This window comes from Dioscorea cayenensis, chromosome 5, assembly GCF_009730915.1.
Source record: "Dioscorea cayenensis subsp. rotundata cultivar TDr96_F1 chromosome 5, TDr96_F1_v2_PseudoChromosome.rev07_lg8_w22 25.fasta, whole genome shotgun sequence".
NCBI lineage: Eukaryota > Viridiplantae > Streptophyta > Magnoliopsida > Dioscoreales > Dioscoreaceae > Dioscorea > Dioscorea cayenensis.
Window position 1 is genome coordinate 31,311,830 of NC_052475.1, and position 27,914 is coordinate 31,339,743.

General features: G+C 34.0%; 5 protein-coding genes and 1 non-coding gene across 7 annotated transcripts; 2 read left to right on the forward strand and 4 right to left on the reverse strand.

Annotated features, from left to right (window-relative positions):
• Window positions 1–623: 623 nt before the first annotated feature.
• LOC120260280 (acetylglutamate kinase, chloroplastic-like) lies at window positions 624–1,040 on the reverse strand. The gene has a single exon (XM_039267718.1). The coding sequence runs from the start codon at window positions 1,038–1,040 to the stop codon at window positions 624–626; it is 417 nt and encodes a 138-aa protein (XP_039123652.1).
• A 3,534-nt stretch (window positions 1,041–4,574) lies between these two features.
• Window positions 4,575–6,700, reverse strand: LOC120260464. The gene is made up of 3 exons (XM_039267946.1): window positions 6,543–6,700; window positions 6,336–6,424; window positions 4,575–4,941 (listed from the first exon to the last, which is right to left on the reverse strand). The coding sequence occupies exons 1-3, from the start codon at window positions 6,579–6,581 to the stop codon at window positions 4,794–4,796; spliced, it is 276 nt and encodes a 91-aa protein (XP_039123880.1). The 5' UTR covers window positions 6,582–6,700; the 3' UTR covers window positions 4,575–4,793.
• Window positions 6,701–7,697: 997 nt separating this feature from the next.
• Window positions 7,698–12,999, reverse strand: LOC120260365 (pyruvate dehydrogenase E1 component subunit alpha-1, mitochondrial-like). Of its 2 annotated transcripts, XR_005536386.1 has the most exons (9): window positions 12,264–12,999; window positions 12,102–12,181; window positions 10,359–10,436; window positions 8,714–8,809; window positions 8,571–8,642; window positions 8,390–8,443; window positions 8,239–8,304; window positions 8,001–8,131; window positions 7,698–7,890 (listed from the first exon to the last, which is right to left on the reverse strand). XR_005536386.1 is itself a non-coding variant. In XM_039267826.1 (8 exons), the coding sequence occupies exons 1-8, from the start codon at window positions 12,961–12,963 to the stop codon at window positions 8,087–8,089; spliced, it is 1,191 nt and encodes a 396-aa protein (XP_039123760.1). In that variant the 5' UTR covers window positions 12,964–12,999; the 3' UTR covers window positions 7,892–8,086. The 2 variants fall into 2 exon arrangements, 1 of the variants encoding a protein (XP_039123760.1); XM_039267826.1 differs by lacking the exon at window positions 7,698–7,890 and having other exon boundaries at window positions 7,892–8,131.
• Window positions 13,000–16,037: 3,038 nt separating this feature from the next.
• On the forward strand, window positions 16,038–21,333 carry LOC120260145 (mitogen-activated protein kinase kinase kinase NPK1-like). The gene is made up of 16 exons (XM_039267587.1): window positions 16,038–16,473; window positions 16,575–16,613; window positions 16,695–16,760; window positions 16,848–16,958; window positions 17,068–17,148; window positions 17,223–17,300; window positions 17,674–17,756; window positions 18,497–18,578; window positions 18,671–18,771; window positions 19,165–19,204; window positions 19,344–19,403; window positions 19,499–19,545; window positions 19,628–19,790; window positions 19,893–20,108; window positions 20,248–20,549; window positions 20,790–21,333. Exons 1-16 carry the CDS (start codon window positions 16,198–16,200, stop codon window positions 20,944–20,946), a joined length of 1,902 nt encoding a protein of 633 aa, XP_039123521.1. The 5' UTR covers window positions 16,038–16,197; the 3' UTR covers window positions 20,947–21,333.
• Window positions 21,334–21,790: 457 nt separating this feature from the next.
• LOC120262644 lies at window positions 21,791–21,893 on the reverse strand. The gene has a single exon (XR_005536905.1). It is a non-coding gene; the product is annotated as a U6 spliceosomal RNA (small nuclear RNA).
• Window positions 21,894–22,781: 888 nt separating this feature from the next.
• On the forward strand, window positions 22,782–27,746 carry LOC120261470 (pentatricopeptide repeat-containing protein At1g74850, chloroplastic). The gene is made up of 5 exons (XM_039269381.1): window positions 22,782–24,294; window positions 24,378–24,790; window positions 25,828–26,142; window positions 26,234–26,341; window positions 26,664–27,746. The coding sequence occupies exons 1-5, from the start codon at window positions 22,849–22,851 to the stop codon at window positions 27,004–27,006; spliced, it is 2,625 nt and encodes an 874-aa protein (XP_039125315.1). The 5' UTR covers window positions 22,782–22,848; the 3' UTR covers window positions 27,007–27,746.
• Window positions 27,747–27,914: the final 168 nt, after the last annotated feature.

Here is a 27,914-nt window from a genome sequence, read left to right on the forward strand (position 1 = left end):
ACTCACCCTTCCATTTTTCCATATTTTTTTCCTTCTCTCTCTTTTAAATTCACCCTTCATCTTTTTCCATATCTTTCCTTCTCTCTCTTTTTTTAAAATTCACCCCTTCATTTTTTTCCATATCTTTTTCTCACCTTTCATCATTTTTTTATTTTTTCTCTTTTCTCTCATTTTTTTACTCTCCCTTCATTTTTTTCGTCTCTTTTTAATTTCTTTTCATCATTTTTACCAAAAATGCCCCTCACCAATAAACTCTCCCTCTATTTTTAAGACAAGGAAACTTTTAAAGCACCTTGCAGCATTGGCATGGCTGAAGACAAGCACTCCTCAAAAAATGCTCTCCAATAGCAAAGGCAATGTCTCCGAAGCTTGAGAAAGTAGGAGGTTTAATAGACTGATGAAGCTATAAAATTCTGAATCAAGATACTCATAACAAGTGGGACTTGATGGTTCTGTGTCACAGGCGTTTTGCATTTATCCTGCCTCAAGTCTGGATCCTTTATGCGAATTTCTCCAATGATATCTCACGGTGTCAACTCCATTCACAAGCTCAGCCCCATGATCTATGCTTGTATTCACCTGTCCTTGCATATCCTTCCCATTCAAACCTGCAGAGCAAGCAGTCACATTCTTGGCATGGCTACCTTCTCAAACCTAACAGCTACCATAGGTTCGCCATCTGCTATATCAGTATTCACATTATAACCCTTCCCAGCCTCATCCGCGGCCACAGAGGCAATCATTGGGATATGACCGTCGGCGAGGATCGAGTGGAGCACAGAGGGATCAACACGCGAAACCTGATCATTAACAATCCCCAGGACAGCGGACTCCGAGGAAGACATTATTACTCGCTTGAATCGCGAAAGCCCCGACGCCGATGCCACCAAGTTGATCTCAGCAACGAGTCTCTTGTTGATCTTCCTAGCAAGAACCATCTTCACAGCTTTCCTAGTATGAGCATTGATAACATAAAAGGCTGCTTGTAGAGCTTGGGTTCGTGGCTGGGTTGGGTACAAAGGCGGCAGACGGAGCAACATGCCACAACGGAGGACTCGTATGCGGCGGAAAGGTAGACCCGTAGAGACCAGATGAATTAGAAACTCTCTCACGGTATTTGATAAAAAAATGGGAGAGAAAGAGAACGAACCAGAGAGAAGGAAAGAAATGCATGCTATTAATCATGGATACATGCACGTGTATGTGTTTTTCTTTCTTTTTTTTAAATGCATGAGAATCACAAAGTGGCGGGACCCACTGCCATTTTCTCTTTTGTACATGAGATGGGTCATGGGCAGCATATGCATGCATGACATGCATTCGATTTTTTAATATCACTAAAAAGATGGGACCCATTGCGTTTTTTCTTCCCTTAATGCATGTGAAAAGTATCATGGCTACTGGAATGACATGCATTTGATAAAAAAAGTATCAATTTTAAAGATGGGGCCCATGTATCTAAAGGCATGGACTATGGAGACATCATATTCATAAAAAAAAAACATAAAATGCAGTACCTCTTCGTTTTTCGAGATCAACCTCCTCTCACCTCTTCTTTGCTTCTTCTTCTCCTCCTCCTTCCTTCTCACTTGTCTAAAAAAATTCTCTCCTCCTTTTTTTCTTCCTTCCGCCTCTTCTCTCGCTCATCTCTCTTTCTTCGCCTCCCCAGAAAATCCTCAACACCCCAAGAATATTCAACTCCCGAGAGAGATTTTTTTAAAAAAACTTTTGAATTCAAAAAAATTCCCATCCCTATCCATAATCTCTCTTCTTTTTATTTATTTATTTGAATTTCCCTCTCCTTTTTATTATTATTCACATATATATTTATATATATATATATATATATATATATATATATTTTTTGAAATTTCAAACGAATATAGATATATATATATATGCATATATATCTTCAAATATATTTAATTTCAAACGAATATATATATATATATATGCATATATATCTTCAAATATATAAATATATATATATATATATATATATATATATATATATATATATATATATATATATATATATTCTCTTTCCTCTTCTTTATTATTATTTTTTCATTTACACCCCTACTTTTATTTGGAATAGGATAATCCTTATCTCCCTTTTTTTTTCTTTTCTATTTGAAGTAGGAGAATATAATTCATCATCACTATTTTTATTTATCCCCCCTTTTTTTGTTTGATTTTAATTCGAAGTAGAATGCCAAATTCCTAATGAGATTAGGAATGAAAATTTTTATATAAACAGATTGTTTAATTTTGTTGTTGGTACTTATATTCGAAGTGCTTTGCATGCTGTGTGTACATCTGTGTACAGAGAGAAAATATACCTGTCATTGCATCAATGATCTCTTTGCCCAATTATATCATTGTAAATTCAAGGTAAGCATATTTTTTTTAAAATATTTTTTTATAAGAGGAATCAACCACTTAACTCAACTAAGGAAGTCCATAGTATCTGTAATTTGATATTATTTTATTTCTTCATTTATTAAAAACCTATGAATAAGTTACAGATTTGAACCCTCAACAGTTTGAGATGGGAATAGTAAAATAAAATACAACTTCTATGATCCTAAGGGATCGTTTGGTTCACGATAATGTACATAGATTACCACATATTATGTGGTAATATAAAAATATTATTACATTTGGCATTGCACCGGTGATAATATGGATGGTAATATCACATTACCAACTTATAAATATTATTAAAAAAGTGGTAATCCTATTACCATCAAATTTGGTGCATATCTTGGATTACTATGGTAATTTTATAATTTTTTATATTTTAATAAATTGATTACCATGACAATCAAACAAGGTAATGAACTATTCCCGGTAATAAAAGTTCCGAACTAAATATGGTTATATTAAATTACCGTAATATTTCTAACCATATAATATTTTCACTCATATTATCATGGTAATCTCGTTACATGGTAATATATCATTACCACAATGGTAATCTCGTTACACGGTAATATGTCATTATTACGAACCAAACAACTTTTAAAAGTCTTTTTTTTTATTATTATTGTTTGAATTATTATGTATTTTGCATTAAACTTAAATGCTGCTTTGCTTGGTTGTTATTTGAGAGAATGGCATGTGTTATTGTTGTTGCTGTTGACATGCATTGTTGGGGAGAATTTACGAGAAGTGCTTTTAATTACTTTTTTTTTGTTTTTTTACTCCGGTTAACTCAAGACTTTGTTTATATCCATTGATTTATAAAATTATAGTTCATCACTACATCAGTCCAGTTTGTATAAAATGTTTTAAGATTTTTTTGGATAATTTTATTGTAAGAATAGCAAACTTTGACAGTGTATAGAAGCTTTTTTATCCTGACAGTTAAGTTAATACATGAAAAAATATTTGTAATTTCGATTGATATATTACTTTGTTATTAATCCAAAAGTTATATGTGATATTAACTTAAAAAAACAATGTAACAAGCAATGCAAAAGGGGTAAAAGAAAAACATACAAAATGCATGAAAAAAGATGAAAAATTAATGAAGGTTAACGGAAGGGAGGGGATTGAGTAAGGGGAGAAAAAGAAAAACAAGTAGAAATGGGCTACACATGGGACATGCGTCAATGTGTAATTGGGCACTATATAAAATGCACACAATGCACTTCATATAAGCTCTCCCCTTGATTGTTTGTGGCATTTTTCTTCCCTTGGGTTTTGGAATTCTTTTAATCCAAAATATATTCAGGATTAATGATAACAACTTAATTATTTTATTTATTTTTAACTTCATTAAAAATAATAATATTATTTATTTATTTTTATTAAGATGGATGTGCCACACACCTCAACTACAATAGTGTAAGCAATTAATCAGTGTTCAAGTTTTGCAAAAATGGTGTATTAATATAAATTATAAATAACTTTTTTCACTATAATATCTAATTAATATTTTTTTTTTCCAAAATAAAGCATTTATAAAAAATTATTTGAAAAGTTTAACGATTTATTAGAAGGTTGTATTCAGAAATTATGGAAAATGTGATAACATAATTAAGATTTTATGGATTAAATGTTTTTAAAAATAATTGAATAAACCACTCAAATTGTATTAATGAAAAAACTATATACATGCGTAGTGCGCATAAATTACACAGCACTAGGCATAAATTACAGAGTCATCCTATCATGGTTGCTCTGGATTATTAGCTAAACAACACATTTAACAAGAAACTACCATAAAAATGTTTACTTTAAAGAGTGATGATTTAGTTATATTTTTGTTAATAAATATTTATTTACTATTTTCACAATGATGTCCTGCTTTTAAAGGTCTGTTTAGTGACAGAAATTTGAAAATTTTGAGTTACAAAGAGCATACAGAAAGAGGTTGTATAATTTTATGTAATCATCTATACACACTTTTTTTTTTATACATTCACCTACACAATTGTTACGTATAAGGTCAAATATTCATGACACAGTGTCCTATATGCTTATAACAAATGAGAAACAATAAGAATACAACCCAAACCCAGGAAGCCAAGAAAACAGGAGGCCTGATCCAACAAACAGATCATATGGAGTGAATCCAAAAGAGTCAAAGAAATTATTCAAGAAGAGTTTGACATTATGCATTGAAGACTAAAATAAAGAGTTAACAGCAGACCTCTTATGAGCGTTTCTAAAGCACAAACATATCAAATACTCCATTCAAAGAGTTTTGATTCAACTCAATAAAAACACAAGGCAAGCATTGATCAATGGTTTCATCACATAATTATTGAGATGGGTCCTGAGCTTCATTTTGGATCAGTGAAGAACTTATTGATTGATGGCATTATTTCTGGGGTTTTGTTGCGGACGAATTTCCTCAAGCTATGTTCTGCGTATTTATGCCCTTCAGCAAAGTTCTCCAGCACTCCGGCAGCTCTGCCTTCCTTGTTAATTCTGTGCATGTAAACCAATAATTGGTGAAACAGATCAAACAATGCAGTAAAGTTCACTGGATGGTATTTTTTTAACTGTTAGATCAAATGCCGATATGAGATATTTATTTATTTATTTATTGTTTAAGATGCAAAAGAACCCACAGATGAAACACATATTATTGATGATCACAATATTTAAATAGTTTTCCACAATAAAGGAAGATATCAAACAAGAACTTAAGATCATGAAATCCAAAACAGGAAGCACAGATTTTAACAAAAGATTGCATTGACTTCAGTTTGGTGCATATGTTCATTATAGAATGAGTCAAATACAGGAAACATAGCTATAATCTCAGTTTTTCAATTTTCCAAACATCATGTAGCTACATAATGAAAGCCAGTTAGTACTAGGTAAGACATCATAGAAGAGATAATTGCCATTAGATCTCTTACAAGACTTGCCAATTTACCACAAAGAAATGACATCATAGTGTGCAAAACAAGCTCAGGTTTAGGCTTGAAGAGGTTTTATCAAAAAAGTGAGTGATAAAAATTCATAGACCTGAAACACACACATTGATCTGGCATAGGCTTCTCTTGTTACCCCAAATTATATGATTTTCCGACTTCCTGTCTAATTTTTTTCCAACAAAGTTACATAATCACGAAGCTAGTCCAAGAATTTAAGAAATGATATAGTAATAGGCCATGCTTGATTCAAGTCATAAAAAACCAACACTCATTAGTTAAACAGACTATATACTTAATTGAATGGAAACTTCATTTATACGTATTTGATGCTTGTTTTATGAAATTATTTTGTAAAAGCTTGAACAGCATGAGATTGTGAAAGGCTTGCCAGATGCACAGCAACAAAATTATTATGCTATGCCCACTTGAAAATACCAGCACTAGTTATTATCAAATAGCTTAATTTCAAAATTCAAAAACATCAGACAATTTTGAGCCATTATTTTCTTGATTTTTTTTTGTGAGATCATGAAATAAACTAAATTGTTACCAATACTGTTAAAATCTGTAGTTTTCCACTTTTTCAAAAAAAAAAAACTAAAACTAAAAATAAATTCTTTTCCTTTTCCCCATCATTTTCTAAAATTTTCCCCCTTAATTTCTTCTAATTCCTGTCCTCAATGCAAACAAACCCTAACGCCATTGAAAAAGGCACTACAATCCTAGATCCACCACCACATAAATCTCCATTGCAAGCAAGCATCAAAGCAGCACACAAATACTAAAATTAGATTTTTAGAAACACAAAGTAATTCATCAAGCATAATATAATCAACCATAGATCTCATCTCCTCATGAATCTCAAACAAACACCTCCGATTCTTTCTCAAATTAAAAAAAAAAATAATAAAAAGGGCATGAACTTGGTCGAAGACTCACCTCACTTCAGGATTGATGCGAAGGTTACGGAAGAGCTGGTAACCACAGATCCCGATAGCAACCCCAACAGCACCAAACAAAGGATAAACCTAAAGATCAACACAAGACCAAAACCCAAACCCTCGATCTATAAATCCGAGAATCACTGAAATCAAGAGATATAGAGAAGAAAGAGGAACAGATCTAACTAAATCAACTGCACCAAACCTCAGGCCTCAGCCATCGATTCACAGTGGGAGCAGCCATGGAACGCCGCCGCGGGATGAGCGAGATCGCCGGCGATGAGAGTGGAGGAGACCGATGGAGACGAAGAGGACGACGGATTGATAAAAGAGTGATGGTGAGCTGTTGGAAGTGCTTTGTGGGGTAATTGAATTCCAATATTACCCCTGCTTTATTTTTCATATTACTTATATAGTAGTATTTTGTTTGGATTTTTATTAATTAATTTTGGAAAAAATATATCTATGGTTTATCTCCTTTATCGTCAAATTATATATTGATTGTATTTTTGTAATTAATTAATGTTTGAAAATATTTTTTTTATACCTTAAAGTTTTATTTAAAATATTTATAGTAATCGATATTAATTAAATACTAGTACATTCCACTTATCTATATTGTTAGGTTATCCAATAAGTGTTTTTCTAAATATTTCAGAATTTATATTGATAAATAATTATTTCCTCATAAAAATATTGATTATTAATTATTATAATTAAAATACAAATTTATTTTTAAAATAATTTATTAATAATTAAGTCCAAATTTGCTCACCAAGGAACTCAAACAAATAATCAACAAACAATGATTTATTTAATTTGTTATCATTTGAAAGGATAAATAAAAAAATATATATTTTGGTTAATGGTAATAGGTGTGACAGTTCGCCTGTATATATCCAAAGGGGTATTTTAGTCATTTTACTTTTTTTAAAAAAAAAATCTTTATTTATTATATATATATATATGACTTTACAAATAATTTTAAATTGGAGAAAAATCTGGCAGAAAATTTTCAATCTATATAAAAAAATATTAGAATTATGGAAAAAACAAAACAAAACTAGTAAATTGATGATGATAACCACTGATAAAAACATCCGCTTACACACCCCTAATAACATTGTCACCTACTTATATCCCATCCCACTTTGACCAAGCACACAACTAAAAACCTCAGTTTATAAAATTAAAAAAAAGTGTATACATTTGGTTAATTTTAAATCCCAAGTTTAAAACAACTTTGAATTTTTACAAGAAAATATAAACAATTACCCACTTCCAGTAAAAGCAATTTTCTCAAATAGATCATATTAGTTGCAATTTCAAGATGTTATTATAGTGACAAAAATGTAAAAGAAAAACCCTTAAAAAAAAAAAGGGGGAAAAACACATCAACTACTTCTTTCAGTGTTATTACAGTGACCATATCTATGAGTTTTAAGGATGAAAGAGTTTTTCTCCATGTTGACTCTTGTAGCAACCTTAACTTCACACAAGTCCATTGATTCACTTTCTTCATCAAAATATCAACAAGTAAAAAACCAGAAACACTGACAAAGCAAAGCATATAACAGAAGATTTACTTGAGAATCATAATATCTGTACAAACTCGAGTAGAAATTCACTTTTTACTGTATGAAACAAAATGTTGAAGGCTCACCTCAGAACTGTGAAATTCTCATCATTAGTTTATTCTCAGTAATATTTGCTGTAGTGATTGATATAATAAGGTTTGCTTCAATTCATTCATGGAAGAACACCTTTCAACTCTTTCCTATCAGGCCCAAATGACTGCAGAAGCACAATGGTAATTGAAACAGCTAAACATTATCACATTCATAATTTCAATGGCAGGAATATCACTTAATTCAATCAGATGATCACGTTAATAGTTTTACCTCAACACCATAACCTTTCACATATACATTGGTAAATAGCTCAGACGGATCTGGCATCGCGATCTCCTGTAAAGAAATGGGAAGGAAATGAGAACAGAGATTGATATCAGCAAAATAAGGAAACTAATTTCATTCTGGAAAACACAATTACTTTGGCTTGAGCAATAGCATCATCTACTTCCTTTCGGATTTGCTTTTCAACATCCTGCACAAATAAAATAAATGACAATTGGACCTTCATGGTACATATGATCTAAGTAAACCTTTTGTTTTGCTGTGCATTAAGATGCAGCATGCAATCAAGAGATCTATACAATATTTTTAGCACATACCTTGAGTTCAGAGGCAGTGGCTAGTTCATGAGACAATATCAACTTTCGGATCCTTTCAATTGGATCACGCTCCTGTCACACAGTACAATCAGAAAGAATATGGCAGTATCTAACACAACTAATTGGGTTTTAATTTGACTAACCTGCCTTACACCAGTAATTTCATCACGAGTACGATAAGTGCTCCCAGGATCTGACATGGAGTGGCCATGGTACCTATAAGTATCCATTTCAAGTATCTGCACAAAACGCCAAAAGATCAAGCTTACACTCTGATAAGAACACCTCCCATGATATATAAAAAAAAAAAGCATGGAAAACATTTAAGCAGGAGGACGAGAATGACTTGAACAAATATATAAGAGATGCTCAAATACAGTGGATTTTTTTTCATTATATATATATATATATATTATTCTTAACATACAAAACTGAAGCTTAGGAGTTAAGAAATGCCACAAAAGTTGAAGGTGCTAAATAAAATTATTATTCAAACAAAATCGGGTAAGCTGGAATTTGCTATTACACAAATTACCATCCCAAAAATAGGCGAGTGGTAGTACCATTAATTGCATAGATCCCTTACAAAGCATAATAGAGGTGTGTGTGGGGTTAGCTCACCCAATTATCTTTTTTAAAAAAAATGTTATGACTTGCAAAATGACTTAATTTAAAAAACTATAAAACCGACATGTTCTTGAGAGAAACAAACGTAACTACCATATGCAACAACACCAATACCAGAGAAATGTTGAGAGAAATTAAAACCAAACAAAACAAAATTCTTAGAATAATAAAAATCTATTAAAAAAAAAACTCTCAGGATTAAATGACTCAGAAAGTTGATGAAGAATGATGATTTAAAAAGGTTTACGGAGTTTAATAAGATAAAAATAACATAGATTCCAAGAGATAGAAACTTGAGATTGAAATCAATGAAAAAAATTAGTGAGGGTTCAAGAAGAGGAGAAATAAACATTAGCTAGAGGCAAAGAAAAGACTAAAACCAAAAAATAAACTCACACATGGGAAGAACCATAGAAGATACCCAAATAGGATACACAACTATTTTTCCCACACCTCATATCCAGAAGTAAGATAAAGTTTTATCTATTAAAAGGGGATTATATATCCCTTCAGTCCATTTAATGGAATATTATAATTAAATAAAGACTGAAATATAACAGAAATGTCCACTAGATGTGAATGTGCAGTATCTAAACATTTCACGTTCAATACATACGTAAATGATAGGGGATTATATATATCTTCAGTCCATTTAATGAAATATTATAATTAAATAAAGACTGAAACATAACAGAAATGTCCCCTATATGTGAATGTACAGTATCTAAACATTTAACGTTCAATACATACGTATATGAGTCATATATTTATTTCTTTGTATCAATTTTTTATTTATATTTTAAGTTATAACTATCCACATAATCCATTTATGTTTTAAAAAAAATATTTATCTATATAATAACTACTTGTGCACATAACAGAAATCCTTGTGTAAATAAAATTTTCACGATATTGAAATGAGGGGTAGATTTGTCTTTTTCATAAAATCATTATTAAAATAGTGCAAAACTCATGATTAACTTAAAAAAGGGCCATGCAGGCACATTATTTGTAAACGCAAGCAAAAATATTTAGAGAAAACTCATAAAAATAAGGTAATAACATAAGCTGATAAAACTACTAATGCAAAACCAAAATAACCCTCAAGATTAACAAATAAGGAGAAAACAAGGCCAAACGAATCCTTGGATAAGAACTCACAATTGGTCCATTCTTTAAAGCATGTTCCTTGGCAAAACTACATGCTTGCTTTACTGCAAAAACATCCATCCCATTGACCTGTCAATTTGGAAAAATATGCTGAGAAAATGATACAATCCATAGCAACAATGACAAGAGAACTAGTACATCTTTGGCTGGCATCAACAGCCAATTTACTGCCCAGCTCAAAGTCACCTTACCATGTAATACTTGAAAATCAGCAAAAAAAAAAATAAAAATAAAAATAAAAATATATTCATGGAGAAGTTATACATTGCTAACATCCTGAAGAACTCCTAGGTGCACAATCAACAACTTATGATATGCAGACATAAAAAGTTCACCCAAAAAAAAAAGCAATGATGATGAAATACAAGGAAATCAACAAAGATAGAGTTGCAGTTCATTTAAATCATATGCCAAGGTACTCAATTAGCATGCCCTCTAAACACAAACATAAGATATAGTGTGACTGGTCACTTGTGTGGTTGATTAAACATTAAATCAGGCTAAAAAAAAGGCTCTCATCTGCGTTGATCTACAAAACTAGTATGTAAAGCGATGCAAGAAAAAAAATTTCCCTCGTATTAGAATAACAGTGCAAAAGGAATGAATTAGCATGTGCTATAATGCAATCAAAATAAATTGCTTTGTGTCTAATGTACAAACTCATTGGTCAACAGACTAAAGCTAAAGAAAATAATAGAAAAAGGCTTATATTTAACAGGCACAGAATTTACATTATCTTCTACAAATCCGTTATTCAAATAATAAAACTGCAATCCATAACATGATTGAAAAAGGCCTAATTAAATGGTCAGGGTACTAACAAAATAGTTGTACTTATACCCAAAATAGTATTATTCCTTTCACTGGTTAGGAACTTCTATCAAAATTAAATTTAATAAACTAGATGATGTAACTATAACAAAGTACAAACCAAACCATCCTAAAGTACAAAAGAAACTGGCCAATGTAAGAACTCGTCAAGCTACATGGTTGTCTTGTATGTCACCGACAAACCAAAAAACTAGATTTATATGATTTTGCATTAGCCTCTGTATGAATGTAACCATTGCTACAGAGTGTTACATCACAAATGACAGGAAAGAATAAATGGTTCCCAAACAATCAAGGAGATGTTTCGGATACACATTTCAAGTATATTCAAAATTCAATGCCAAATAAGTATATCAAATTTAATTGTCACCCAAAAGCTTGAAGACGCAACTGGGCCAGGAAAAATTAAGGTTAATCTAATCCGGTAAGTTTGGATTTAAAGTTTTCTAGACCCAGCAGAGCATATGCAATTACCTGGTCGGTTAACATGAGATTTAGTACCAAAAAAAAATCCATTTCAATGGCAGAAGTTAAATTAACATAACATAAAGACAATATGCATAAAGAAAATCAATCTAGATCCCTTTGTTATTCTCAGTCCATCCCCACTAATGCTCATTCATTTAAATTTTCTAACTGGTTCATATGTAATATTAGACATCTTCACAAAATCATTAAGAGACAAATCTCAGCTACAGCCAGAACACACTCAAAACTCACTATCAGTTAACTACAACACCTCTGAAGCTGATCGCAAGAGCCAAATCAATAACAAGTTTTGAGGCCTAAATAAAATAGCTCAAATGAAACCAAAATGGCACGCAAGCAACATATATATATATATACAGCCAGAACCAATGTCAGGAGGAAAGATCGAGTTCAGCAAAAGGGAAGAATTCTAACCTTCAAACCAGGAACATAGTCGCCACGCTTGTAATAAGCAGGGCTCTTCGATGCCCTCCACTCTGCAGTCCCCATTCCATCTTCAAAATCAAGATAAGATCATAAGGGATAAAAAAAAATTACTTTTTTTTATTATCATTTCAACAAGAACGAAGTTCTCACAGTGGTTATTCTCGCAAACCAGGATCACAGGCAGGTCCCAGAGCGCAGCCATGTTGAGGGCCTCAAAGAGCTGGCCCTGGTTCGCAGCCCCATCTCCATACAAAGTAAATGTGACAGTCTCATCCTTAGAGTACTTCTGCCCGAAGGCAATACCACAACCAAGAGGAATTTGGGCTCCAACGATACCATGGCCGCCATAGAACTGAGCGTCCTTCTTGTAGAAATGCATAGACCCACCCTTACCCTTGGAGCACCCAGCGCGGCGGCCCATGAGCTCGGCTAAGGCCGAAACAAGGTCACCACCGCGGGCGAGGTAGATACAGTGATCACGGTATGCGGTGATTATAGCATCACGGCGAGTGATGGCCGCCTCCATGCCCACTGCAACGGCTTCCTGACCGTCGTAGAGGTGGCAAAACCCGCGGATGAGCTTGGCCTTGTAAAGGGTATCAGCGGCGATCTCCATGCGGCGCATGACGGACATCTCACGGAAGAAGCCGAGGAGTTCCTTGGGGGTAGTGTCGATGGTGCGCGGTGGAGGGTCGCACTTATGGGCGGTAAAGGGGACGCTTGTCTCGACGGTGAGGACAGCCTGGTCATCGGAGGACTGGGAAGAGAAGAGGCGGGAGGAGCGTAGTATGCACGATAGGGACGAGCGGAGAGGGGAGGATGAAGGGAAGCGATGGGCGGCCATGGCCATGGCTTCGCGGAGCTCGGGTGGGGAATGGTCGGAAGAGACGAGAAGGATTGAGAACTTGAGCGAGTTTTTATATTTGGAAATTTCATAATTTACCTTTTTTTATTATTTTTTTAATTTAAATGGTAATAAGACAAAGGTTTTTTTTTTTTATTTGTCATAAATATTATTATTATTATTATTAAAATAATAATGAGGATAATAAAGTTTATTCAATTCAACTTGAAGAAAAGAAAAGATCAAAAGAAGAGATGATTGATACCCAGTTTGGTGTTTAATTGTTGTGTTTTATATTATTCTAAAATTATTTTTATAATTATTATTTGATAAGATAAGTAACAGATGGACTGAAAGGGGTTTCAGCTGCCAAACTAAGATTTGGCCAGATGGCTCAATGTTAAAATATGGACATTAAAAAGAGCCAATAAAGAAGCAGCTCATCAACCAAACATGGGATTTGATTAAGTAAAATGAAATCAATCATCTCAATAATAGTAACGTAAGCTGTGATCTGCATGGTTGGCCACGTGTCCATCGGACATGACACCAGCACAACAGTAGATGGCACTCTCTCCGTCCCATGACTGCTAATGGCTATCCACGTCATCATGCATCAAAATTTGCCAATAAACTGTTTAACTTTGCAGGCACGCACATATAAATATCGGGGTGTCTAGTGCTTTACTTAGAAAATATTTTAATATAATTTAATTGATGAAAAAATAATTCAAAAAATAACATTTTTTTTTTTTTGTTGGTATGCATTGAAAAATTTGATTAAATTGATAGGAAAGTAATATTTCTGTATTTGGTATGATAAGATATCCCTAAAAATCAGTTGACATAATAATAGAAATGTCTTTGTCTTATTTTACTTATCTACAGTACGTTAATCAATTTTTAAGGGTAAATTTTTTAACATATCACTAAACTTTGGCTTATTTTCACTTTGATCACTGAACTTCAATTTGTATTAATTTGATCACTCAATTTCAATTTGATTTCACTGGATATTAAATCAAGGGATTTCGGCTCCCAAATAAATGATGTGGCTCTTTTTCGATGACATGGACACCTCTAATAAACTTAATAATGTGTCATGGGGGAGGACTGATTTAGATTTTTAGAAAGCCATCTTATCAATTGGGGGTTAAAATCCTTGTTTTATTACCGATTAAAATCAAATTAAAGTTGAGTGACCAAATTGATATAAATTGAAGTTTGGTGATCAAAGTGAAAATGAGTAAAGTTTAGTGACCTACTAAAAAATTTACCCAAATTTTAATTATTAAAATAATAATATGTTTTCAAATATATAAAAATCAATTAAAAAAATAAATTTAATAAAATATTTATTAACTTAATCAATTGTTTTAGTTTAAATATTTTTCAAGAAAATATTAAATGTTTTTTATGAGATTAAATATTTAAATATTTTTATTTAAATATTTATTTGAATGGAAAAGTAATTTTGAAAAAGTTTGAGGGTATTTTAGTAAAAATAATAATTTCACTTTCCTTTCCCATAGGATTATGACTTTCCCACTTTATAAGGAGGGAATCACTTTTCCTCAATTTGATAGAATTACTTTCATATAGCAAAATTACTTTCCAGAGAAAAAAACTCAACCAAACATGGTAAAGTAATTCCTTTGTATTATTTTTAAAGAATAATTATTTTCACTAAATAATTTTCCCATCTACCAAACACACCCATAAGGTGATGATCTAGAGGTACAGTTTCGTGATAATTGCCGTAGAATCTAGATGTATAATTTTTATTATTTGATCATCTTAATTTAATAATTTCTTTGTAAAAAAACAACAAATTATTTTTATTTTATATACTAAAATAAATACTAAAATTTATAAACCTATGGTTGTGAGTGGACCATGTCTACTATAAAATAATGTTCATGGGCTCATTATTCCTGAATATCTAAATATAGTATTAAAGACCTTAACCTTAGCATCATCTAATTAACCACAACTTCAGAGATATTTTTCAAAAGATTAAATAAAAAATCATTTAAATAATTAATTTTTACTTAAAATTATAAATGAAACTAAAAAAAATAAAATTATCAAATATTAGATTTTTATAAATATTTTTAATACTAATTTATAAATACAAAAAGTCACACAGGTAAAAAACCAGAGGTATCATATAAGTATTTTTTTTAAAAAAATTCTAAAGCATACCTACTAGGTTAACTCAAAAGGGTGGATACCATAGATCCATATGAATATTTTTTTTTATATATATATAAAATATAATATTTTTAAAATATATAAAATAATATGTATAAAAACCATAACAATTGCAACAACATCAAGAATTAGACGTAAGAAAACCAGTCACAAGTGACACCCAAGAGAGACATCACTGTAACATCATTTAGCTGTTTTGTTTTTCCTTTTCTTTCACTTTATTCCAACAAAGGATTGGTTTGATTTTACTAAATTAATATATTTTAATGCCATGTTGTTTAGATTTATTTTGTTTGAATAAAATTATTTCTTAAATTTTAAATCTTGAGAAAATAGATCCACTCCATTTTACCAAGCAGCAATAATCAGACTCTAAAATCAAACTAATTAACCCACATATATTAATTTAATATTGGGTACCTTGTTTGGTCTAATAACAAACCTCTTTTGTGTTATATTAGATTTTAAAAACTAACATATTGTAAGTTTATATTTATTTTGAGTCAATTATTCCCCAAAATCAAGAGTATTTAGCTAAGCTACAACAACCCTGGACATAGTTTCACCCAAAAAAAAACACACACACAAAAAAAAAAACTACCAGTTAAAATCAATCATTGATCATATATTCTTATAATCCCTTTTAATCATAAATATTAATTAACTAATATTTTCGTTTTAAAAATTAAAAAAATTTAAAATATAAGATAACGCATCTTCTAGATCAAATCACAAATAATAATAATAATAATAGTAATTAATAAAAATTTCTTTTACATTTGTCCGCCAAACCCCAACGGTAATAAAGGGCATTTTCGGTATCTCAGGCTCACAAAATTTTTGAAAAAATGAGAGTGAGAGAACGGCTGTTCATTCTCCAGCCTCTCTTTCTCTTTCTCTTTCTCTTTCTCTCTGGGAAAGCACGATGGCAATGGCGTTGAAGTAGCATCTCGATTCCTCTCTTGTTCTCCAATCTCCATTCACTGAAGAACCTTTGAAATCGATCTCAAAGATCCAAGAAGGAAGATGCACGACCTCTTCGGATCGGTGCGCAAGTCTCTGGTTTTCCGACCGAGTGCTGATGGGGTTGGAATCGGGGAGAAGATCGGATCTTGTTTGAGGAAATCTAGAGTTGGGTTTGGTTTAGGGTTAGGGTTTTCCCCGAAGCTGCCGGCGCCGGTGTCGGAGGATGAAGGCCCGCCGATCCGGTGGAGGAAAGGGGAACTCATTGGCTGCGGCGCCTTTGGGCAAGTGTACATGGGTATGAATCTTGACTCTGGGGAGCTTCTCGCCGTTAAGCAGGTTGTGAATCTCTTTTTTTTTTCCTTCATTTCTTGAATTTTTCAGATGATTTAGGGTTTGCTCCTCGGTTTCTTATCCGCTTTTTTCGCCTTGATTTGCAGGTTTTGATTGGGAGGAGCAGTGCCAAGGAGAGAGCGCAAGTAAGAATTTCTGGTTTATTGTCAGTTTTTCTTGTTTTTTATTTGCATGTGGGTTTGTTGATGATTGGTTTTATTTGGAAGGCTCATATAAGAGAGCTGGAGGAAGAAGTCAAGCTTCTCAAGAATCTTTCGCATCCTAATATTGTTGTGAGTGCACCTTGTTGGGCTGTGTAAAGGATCATTCTTTTATTTTGATTTATCGGCATTCTTTTCATTTTGTTGTGTTGTTCACAGAGATATCTGGGAACTGTTAGGGAGGAAGAAACCTTGAATATCCTGCTAGAATTCGTCCCTGGTGGGTCTATTTCATCATTGCTCGGAAAGTTTGGTTCTTTCCCTGAATCTGTAAGTGAATTTGGTTTCTTTCTTTTCTGGTTATAATGTGGAGGAATAGAGATAAGGCATGCTGATATCTCTCTGTTTATTAATTTATTTACTTTTTGTTTGAATAAAGGTTATAAAAATGTATTCCAAGCAGCTCCTGCAAGGTTTGGAGTATCTCCATCAGAATGGGATCATGCACAGAGATATAAAGGTATTTCTATATGATCAGATTATTTCTGATATTACTAGCCTGCTCACTAAAACCTTATGGATCTTTTTTTTTAGGGGGCAAACATTCTAGTTGATAACAAAGGTTGCATCAAGCTAGCTGACTTTGGGGCATCTAAGCAAGTTGCTAAGTTGGTATGATGCTGCATGAACTTTTTGATGTGCTAGTGATATCACTCTGCTTTACTAGGATCTGTGTACATGTCCCATGTCCACTGAGATCAGTTGGCAAATATCATAATTTACAATTTCAAGCTACCTTGTAACTTGCAAGGTTAATGTGAAGTGCCATGTCTTTTTATCACTTGTGTAATGCTGGCATGCATCTTAATTTTTGGCCATAAAATCTACTTCTGCTCTGTAAACAAGATTTATAAACATTCGTGGTTTTGATTGACTTGATGATTGGATGATCAAGGAAGAGCTTTTTCTAATTTCTCCTTCACTCAGTTTTTTCATTTAGCCAGTTTTCTCGGCGTTTGTTTTTCTGACTTTTGTTCAATATCAGGCAACTATGACTGCTGCCAAGTCAATGAAAGGCACACCTTATTGGATGGCACCAGAAGTAATTCTTCAGACTGGTCATAGCTTGTGAGTACCAAAACTTAACTGTTTCCTTTTTTTGTTTTTTTGGTTTAATTTTAAAGCACTTCATTATTCATGATCTAATTATTGCTGATATACATATGTTGGATTATTGGGCTCTCTAGGTTTCTGTATTTACTAAATAAATTTTCATAACTGCATTTGTAAAAATTAAACCACAATTCTGACTTTGTTAAGCATTGAGTATGCCTACAAACTTAAAATCATATCTCTTATTGTTTTGGCTATCCTAAAGCAAAAAAAAATTGTTATCTTCACATTACAGGAAGTGAAAAACCTGTCCAGTCTTATGTTCTTGGTTAATTCTTGGTAGAGGGATAATATGGCCATTGAACTCATTAATGTTTTCAAATATGTGTGAATGCTAGGAAATGCTTTGAAAAAGGGAAGAAATCAATGATAGAAAAGAAGTTTTGGTCCACTATTATAAATTCCATCGGTCAAATTATTTAAATAAATATATGTATATGCTGGGTTATGTGAGATTTAAGTTTCTGACAGAAAACCATTTAAAATGCTAAAAAATATCTTTAGTGGGCCTTTTTTATTTTGTTTTATGAAAAATCAGCGTTAGTGTAATTTTTTTTAAGAACTTCTGCGTTAAACCATTCAACTTGTACTAATAATTTCAGGGCTAAATATGTAACTTAACCATTACTATTATACTTTTTGTTGATGTTTTTCATATTCCATTATTCTAGTTTCTGACTGGATAAATCTTCCAGCTCTGCTGACATATGGAGTGTTGGCTGCACTATTATTGAGATGGCTACAGGGAAACCTCCATGGAGCCAGCAATTCCAGGAGGTTTGCTTTGTTTAATGCTCCACCACGCAGAGCTTAATGTTATTTTTACTATATCTTTTTGGTGTTTTTTTATTCATGACTAATATTCACAGGTCGCTGCACTTTTTCATATTGGCACGACCAAGTCGCACCCACCAATTCCAGAGCATCTTTCTCCGGAGGCAAAGGATTTCCTCTTGAAATGCTTACAGAAGTATTCACCTTTTACATTCTTTTATTTTTATTTATTAATGGCTAAGGTTCTGAATGTTTTCTCAAAATCATTTTATGTCTGCCAAGTGTTTGACTTCATTTATGTGTGAAGAACAGTTGTCAGTCTGTGGATTATGGATCCTAACTTTAGTCAAATGAACTGATCATGTTTTGTTCTTCATCAATAATTCATATACTTCATATTATGGTAGTAATATTTGAGAGACTATTTATAATTTTATAAAAAAATTTCTCAAGTCAGCCTAGCTAGTAAGATCTCATTTCTTCGTCTTATAAGTAATAATTACCATCTGACAGTATGGCATTTTGATTGTACGCATTTTTGTTTGACTGTTGTTCTTTTGTGCCCTTGTAATTATGATGATGTTTACAGGGAGCCGAACTTGAGGCCCAGCCCATCTGATTTGCTTAAGGTATGTTTTGAAGAAAGTAGCTTCTAGTGCCAAAATACATTAATATTATTTATAGCATCCATTTCATCGCTTGTATCATCTTGTTGTATTGTGGATATTTTCTACAATTGTTAGCAATTTATCATATGCTTCTATGCAGCACCCATTTGTAACTGGAGAGCGTGAGGATTCTCATACAGTCAATCACTCCACTGTTATGGTCAGTCTATGTCGACTCTAATTTGCTTCCACCCAGCATACTCTTCATATTAGGTTCTTCTTTGGTTCTTCAACTAATGGTGATTTTCTCATCAGGAGCCACCAAAAAATCCATTCTCATTCAGATCATACACAAAAAGCATGTAAGCATTATTGATGTTATTGCTAGAGCTTAATGATTTATTCATTTAAATAGTGACATCCAAAAGGCTCTCCAAACTGCAGTTTTAATTCAATGACTAGCTATGGAAATGCTGATCACATTCGCGGCAGCTGCTCAATGATGATCCCCAGCAAGAATTTAGGAGCAAAACCTCTATGGGATGTGCGTGCTAGTGATGATATGTGTCAACTTGGTGGCATGGATGATTTCCCAAAGGCTGATTCAGTAAGACTCAAATTGTAATTATGGTCTATATTTTTGACAGCAATGAGCCAATGAAATATTTTCTATAACTAATTAATGATGAGACTATTCTTTGATTTTCAGAGTTTTAATCCCATGTCTGAACCATTTGATGATTGGGGTTGCAAGTTTGATTTGAGCCAAGAGCAAAGAAGAATGGACTCAGAAGACTTCAGTGGCTTAGCTATTGATTCCACAGATGGAACAGGCAACAAAGACTTCACGGTTCCTTGTGAAGCAGCGGGTGAGGATGATGATGAAGTTACAGAGACAAAAATTCGAGCATTTCTTGATGAGAAGGTTTGCTACAATCTGATTTTCTTTGAAATTTCTTCTTTATATAAGAACATATGTATTAGTTCTCCTGTATGTGCTATTATGTAGAAGATAAGACCGTGTACAGCCTTTTACTGATCAACAATCTTTTTGGTTCTACCAGGCCCTTGATTTGAAGAAATTACAGACACCACTATATGAAGAGTTCTTCAATTCCTTGAATTCAAATGAACCTGTTGGAAGTACAAGTGAGGAAAATTGTACAAACAACACAAAACTTCCTCCCAAGAGCACAAAATCTCCCAGCCGGGTTACAACTGATGCATCAGCCACAATTGAGAATCCTGCGTCTATCATTAACCCAGGTAATACCATTGCAAGATTCACAAGGAGCAGAAGCGGGATTTGCCGAATCCTAAAAGAAATACCTTTTCAAGAGGCCCAGAAAGAATCCAATTGTGTGAGGTTTGTCTCAAACATCACACACTTGATTATTAATAAATAAATCTTTTGATGGTTGCAAGAAATTTAGGAAGCTGCACTTTCTCAAGTTATGAACTCATTGGTTTGTTTGACAAGGCCACCATCAGAACATGAAACTCTTGACAATTATTTAATTAGTTTAGAAATCTTAGACCATGCGATCTTTGTTTACGGCATGATCATTTTCTTTACACAAACTGATAATTGAGACATTTGCAACAGCTCAAGCTTTTTAGACAGACGACAAAAGTGGAAGGAAGAGCTGGATCAAGAGCTTGAGATGATGCGCCAGGCCGGTGTTGTTGCCAGGACATCTCCAAAAGACAAAACTCTTAACAGGAAGCGCGACCGATCACGATTTGCATTCCCGGCCAAATGAATGTGTACAGGCATTGAACTTCTCATGGTCTTTTCTTTGCTGGAATGATTTGTTTTCCATCAAGATGGTGAACCTGAAGAATGCATTTCACTTAAAAAAAATCTGCCAGTTTCGCATCATCGGTCACACCCTGCGGAAGCAATGGAAAAGATATGTATTGGCATTCAATTGCCAATTTCATCAACTCTTGTATTATAGGGTGATATTTATGATTAATTGTTATTCCCTGGCAATTCTGTAACATAAGAAGGTCAGGGATAAAGTTTGAGTTTTGTCATGTATTATAATGTCAGCCATGACCATAACCATAAGTTGATGATCAACTGAAATATGTACCAGAACTTAAGTTATTTGATAAAGCTCTGGTATTTTAGTTGCGGACCTCAATAGAGAAATAGAATATAGTTCAATATTTTCTAAACATATTTTTGTTTGTAAGTATCATCAATACTTGTTTCTTTATATATATTCCCACAGATAGAGAAGTATGCAATTGAATCTAACCTCATCATCTTGGAGAGAGGCCAAGTTTTGCACATACACCCCTGAAAATCCCAGTAATTACATATAAAACCTTGCAAAATTGTAACAACATGTACAACCTCCTCGCCAAAACAAATCACTGCAGTTATAAAAGAATTTGTTTACATTCTACAGTAAATCCATATGATTAGGAGGTAAATTGTTAATTACATAAATAACCCTCTTTCTGATATGGTTATTTTGGCTTATATAGGACACTGCCGTTATGCAAAAACAACCTTGACTGGGCTTTTACAGAATTTGAGGGTCAAATAAAAAAAATAAAAATTTACACTGACAAGTAGAGAAATTTAATGAAAAAAAAAATTTGGACCATTTCTCGATTTGTGCGTGTCATCCTTGCGCAGGGGCCATGCTAATCTTCTCTGTATCGTTCCAATTTTATCGGATGTCCCCGAAGGGACGGTTGTCAGTAGTTTGACACCATATAAAAACTTATGAAACCTTTCCAAATTTTCCGATGTGGGACTAAACTTCAAGGACAACATAGGAAAACAATAATAAGAGATTTGGAAAAAACATATATGTAAAACCAATCCAAATATCAATTAGGGCAAGTGTGGTCATGTCATGGCTTCTTTTCCTAACCTACTATAGACTCTCCATATATATTATATTATATTATATATATATCATATATGACCAATGAAGCTTTTCTAAATTCTATGACATTTTCTTTTTTTTTAAAAAAAAGTAATTTAAATGGTTGAAATTTTTTATTCAAATCCTATTTTCCTTTTTTTCGGTTCTGTGCATTATGGATTTGAAGATGAATGGATCAGAGGTCTTTTATAGTTGCCATGAAACATAATCTTAAATTCATTTTTTAGTTTATTGATATCCAATTTTTTTTTTTAAATATGTGTTCAATTAAAAATATGGGTTTAAACTTAAGCTCATACTAATATGAACACATGTGTTTTAAATTTATTTCTAATTCTGACACATAATTTATTTATATTTAAAATTTTAACTTCATTAATTTTTTTATATTCATAAAAAAAAACTATAATTACAATTACTTGTTACAAGATGAAGAGCATTAAAAACTCCACTTGTATATGTTGGGGGAGTTGATAATCCCATAATAATTGTCTTTTGAAACTTATATTTTATTTTTAATTTATTGTTTAAGCACTTATTAATCAATTTTTCTTATCAGAGTAACTTTTTTACTTTTGCTTATATATAAATAAAAAAATATATAAAAAGATTAACTCATTTTTTTAAAAAAATTTACTCACTTTTTTTCAAAAAGTTATATAAAATAAATAAATAAATTTTTTTTCTCCAAAATCATATTCAATATTCATCCAATCCAAATCAATCCTTCATCCTCGCCACCACATCCTTCTCACCATGCCCCCTTCTCTTCTCTCTCTCCCTTCTCCTTCTCCTTCTCCTTCTCCTTCTCTCCTTAAACCCTTCCTAAACCCTAATCCTCTCCTCCATATCCATCTCCATCTCCATCCCCGTTTCCTCTGCAACCTCACCACAGCTCCGTCCCCTAAAAGCCGCTACGCAACCGCTTCCTCAAGAGGCAAAACCAAAGAACTCGTCCTCGGCACTCCAACCATCACTTTAGAGAAAGGAAAGTATAGCTACGATGTCGAAACCTTAATCAACAAGCTCAGTAGCCTTCCCCCTCGCGGTAGCATCGCTCGCTGCCTTGAATCCTTCCGCAATCGTCTCTCCCTCTCTGACTTCGCCGTTGTCTTCAAGGAATTCGCCCGCCGTGGCGACTGGCAACGCTCCCTCCGCCTCTTCAAGTACATGCAGCGCCAGTCCTGGTGCCGCCCCAATGAACACATCCATGCCATTCTCATTGGTGTTCTTGGCCGTGAGTCCCTCCTTGAGAAAGCCAATGAGGTGTTTGACGAAATGCCTGCTCATGGTGTACCACGTTCCGCTCTCTCTTATACCGCTATTATCAATGCTTATGGCCGGAGTGGCTTCCATGAACGCGCTCTTGAGTTGTTGTCCAATATGAAGGCTGAACGCATTCCGCCGTCCACGCTCACTTACAACACTGTGATCAATGCTTGCGCGCGCGGTGGTGTTCCCTGGGATGCGCTGCTCGGACTATTTGCTGAGATGCGGCATGATGGCGCACAACCGGATATTGTAACTCATAACACTCTTCTCGCTGCCGCTGGAAGTCGTGGCCTTGCTGACCAAGCTGAGATGGTTTTTCGGACAATGCTTGAAGCTGGTATCTTTCCTGATTACACTACTTATAGTTATTTAGTAGAAACATTTGCGAAGCTTGGTCAGCTTGGGAGGGTTGCTGAGCTGCTTGGGGAAATGGAAGAAAGTGGCCATCTTCCTGATGCCTCGGCATACAATGTGCTTATGGAGGCTTATGCGCGGGCTGGTGCTGCCAAGGATGCAGTCAATGTGCTTCGGCAAATGCAAGGGGCGGGTTGTACACCTAATGCTGCTACTTATAGTATCTTGCTGAAGCTTTATGGGAGGAATGGGCAGTATGAGGATGTGAGGGAGCTGTTCTTGGAGATGAAGGTTGGGAATACAGCACCCGATGCGTCTACCTATAATATACTCATACAGGTGTTTGGAGAGGGAGGATACTTTAAGGAAGTGGTCACATTGTTTCATGATATGGTGGAGGAGAATGTGGAGCCTAACATGGAGACCTATGAGGGGCTTATATTTGCCTGTGGGAAGGGTGGCCTCCATGAAGATGCTAAAGGCATACTTTCACATATGAACAGCAGAGGAATGGTTCCCAGCTCCAAGGCATATACCGGTGTTGTTGAAGCTTATGGTCAAGCTGCTCTTTATGAGGTCAGGTAGTTCATTAGAAATTTTTCAAGCTCGTAGTTGTTTAATAATTTGAATGTATTGCTGTAAATGGTTCTTGAATGTAGGAAGCTTTTGTTGCATTCAATACAATGCATGAGATTGGGAGCTTGCCGACAATTGAGACATACAGTTCCCTTCTACACACATATGCCAGAGGAGGGCTGTTCAAGGAGGCCGAGGCAATTTTGACGAGGATGAATAATGCTGGGATTTGGAGGAATGAGGACTCTTTTAATGGCTTGATTGAAGCGTTCTGCCAGGGTGGCCAATTTGAGGATGCTGCTAAGGCATACGCGGAAATGCAGAAGTCAAGGTGCAATCCAAATGAACGGACTCTTGAGGCAGTCCTCAATGTCTATTGTTCCGCAGGGCTTGTAGATGAGAGTAAAGAGCAGTTTCAAGCGATCCAGTCCTTGGGAATCATGCCCAGCATCATGGCTTATTGCTGGATGCTGTCAGCGTATGCTAAGAATGACAGGTGATAATGCAAATCTTCTTTTGTTTTTATGCTCATTCTTATTAGATGGAATTTTAGTTTATTAGTTATCTGGTATGCAAGAAGATATTGATGTTTTGACTCAGTTTAGGCTCTACTATCAGTCTTTTTAGAACCGGTGGAGTTTTTATTTAGTGAATCAATGTTAAACGTTCTTTGATTTGCATAAGAAGGCAATGTTGCCTTCAATAAATCCTACACGGATATCAAATTTGACAAAATTGCCAATTAGGCGATTGAAGAAAAAATAATTCAACTTTTAATAGAGAAAAGAGATGCATGAAATAAGGATCAACCTGGAGCTATATTTGATTGAAGAATCATTAGACTTGATAAGAATAAATTTACATGCTCATAGTGACAACTTGCAATGTTGCTTCATATCAGTAATGATTTTGAAATTACTTTGCATTGTTGTGAGCTATGATTTTCGTAGGTGATTGTATCTATAGAATACAAACTACTAGTGGAGTTTTAAATTGCCTTTGGAGTGGAGAGGGCAAATACTTCTGATGGCTGCTAATCAGTGTCAGCTTTCTGTTAGGTGATTTTTTCTGATGCTCAAAGGTAATAATGATAGCATATAATGTATGTATCTGAAATTGAGTTTGGAATAAATTTTGCATTCTATTTTTAATAAAAAAGGATTCTGCATTAGATGAAACAACTTTTGTATTGAAGTTAGGACTGCCCACAATAAAAGTTAACAAGTCCCAGGCCTAGGCTATGGCCTCACACATCACTCAAAGCATTGATGCCACATTAGGATTTTCTTGGCTTGGCAGTGGTCTGATGTGCACAGATGCACATTTGAAATCCTTCATAAAAATTTATACTAAGATTGAAAAGTCAATAAGATCAAAAGCCCAGCTCCAGGTATCACAGTTTGAAGAATGATTAAGACCACTGTATTAAGAATTGTTCTTGACTCAAGGAACCATGCATAACCTTGGATCAGCCTTTTCTTTTTTTGTAATATTTTGAATATTGCCCCTCATGAGTGTGCTCTCAACTTTCAGATGGGAGGAGGTATACCAACTACTTGAAGAAATGAGGACCAACAGGACTTCCAACCCTCATCAAGTAATTGCTTCCATGATTAAGGGTGATTATGATGATGAGTCAAATTGGCAAATGGTGGAGTACATCTTTGACAGATTTAACTCTGAAGGCTGTGGCTTTGGCATGAGATTTTATAATGCAATTTTGGAAACACTATGGTGGTTGGGACAACGGGCTCGAGCTGCTCGCGTGCTTCGGGAAGCAACAAGCCATGCTCTCTTTCCAGAGCTATATCGAGAAAGCAAACTTGTCTGGTCTGTAGATGTGCACCGGTAAGCCAAACTTCTTAGTTTCCTTTCTACTTACACTAGTACTTTTATTGTAAAATAAACTTGCTGAGCTTTCATTTGATTTGTCATCCAGAATGTCGGTTGGTGGAGCTCTCACAGCGATATCTATATGGTTGAATGACATTTACGAAAGAGTCAGAAGAGGGGATGATCTTCCTAATTTGGCTACTGTTGTTGTAGTGTGAGTTGTCGCAGCCTCCCCTTTTCTATAACCCGTATTTTCTTTTTCACTTTTAAGACTGCAGATAAGATTCAGTTCAAATACTAATTCTTAACTTTCTAGTTATTTGATTTAGTAAGCATAGGTTTGAGTATTATTGGTCCTTCCTTCTATCTCTAACATTTTTTATTAACTATTGGTGCACGTTCTGTTATTCTATACCATTCAGTTCTTTTACTTTTTCAAGTCCAGTAAATTGATATTCCTCGATTGTAACTTTTTACCATATTGATTAACTCTCCATTCGGTGTATTCTAACGATGATTTTTTGTGTGTTTATTAGACGTGGAGAAATGGAGAAAAGTTTAGCAACCAGAAATCTTCCTGTTGCAAAGGCTGTGTTTTCCTTTCTAAAAGATAACGTATCACCGTCATTCAATTTCTCTGGATGGAACAAGGGTCGGATTGTCTGCCAGCGATCACAACTAAAGCGACTTTCATCTCTAGCCCCCAGTCTTTCTTCAGAGGTTCCTATTGAAGGGTTGATTTCAATTACTAATTCATCCTTTCCGCTTCCCGGCAGTCAATTATACACTACAGCAGATGTCGACACAGACCAACAGAGTGGCAGCAAAATAGCAGCCTTCAAATCAGAAAATGAAATCATGGAAACTGTTATGCGATAAAGTCAATAACAATCATCTCGTCTCTTTTCATCTTGAGCTGATCCTTTTGGCTTATCGCAAATGCAGTGAGAGGATTGAAGCAAACATGATGCTTGGTCACCAAACATGAAGGAGTTCCTCTTAAGGTGTACCGATGAAACGATACTCTTTTCTAAATCATGGTATTAACTGCATTCACAAAGTGTGTGAGTTATCATCTTGGTGCAGTCTTATGATGTTTGTAAATGGCGAAAATTTGGAGCTAACCCAACTGCCGAAACAAGTGAGTTTTGAATGGAGGTAAGCATTATTTTTTGTCAATTGCTTGTTCTTCATGTGGATTCTTATACTTGGTATCAACAAGAACAAGAAAATTAGGAGCCATGCTCATGATTTTTTAAGTCGGTAGGATTTTGTGCATGCATGAATGAATTAATTCACGTCAAAAATGAGTAGTAAAGATCCCATGTTTATATGTATGAATGTGACAGTGAATTCTCTCTGTTTGATAGAAAATCACTGTAGTCTGTATTTTGTACTAAAACCTTTGTTTTGTATTTGTTTTTGTTTTTAATTTTGGAAAAAAATTGCACATATACCCCAGTTGAAGTGTATATTTGCATATGTAGGTCTTAAAAATTTAATATTTGTGCATATAATATAAGCACAAGGACACCAAAACTATATCATTTGTATGTGTGGATAAACTTAGGTGGTGTTTGTATTTGATGTATTTTGGATTATATATAAATTTAAATACATTAGTGGTTGTAATTTTTTGTTTATTTTAAACAATTTATTTTTCAGTTTGACCAGCCAAATTCTTTGACTGAATAAGAATGCAGCCAAAATCGGCCGCAAAACCAATTGTGTCTCACGAGAACATCAAAACTATTTCATTTTCAAAGCTACTTTTTGACTGTTGAAAC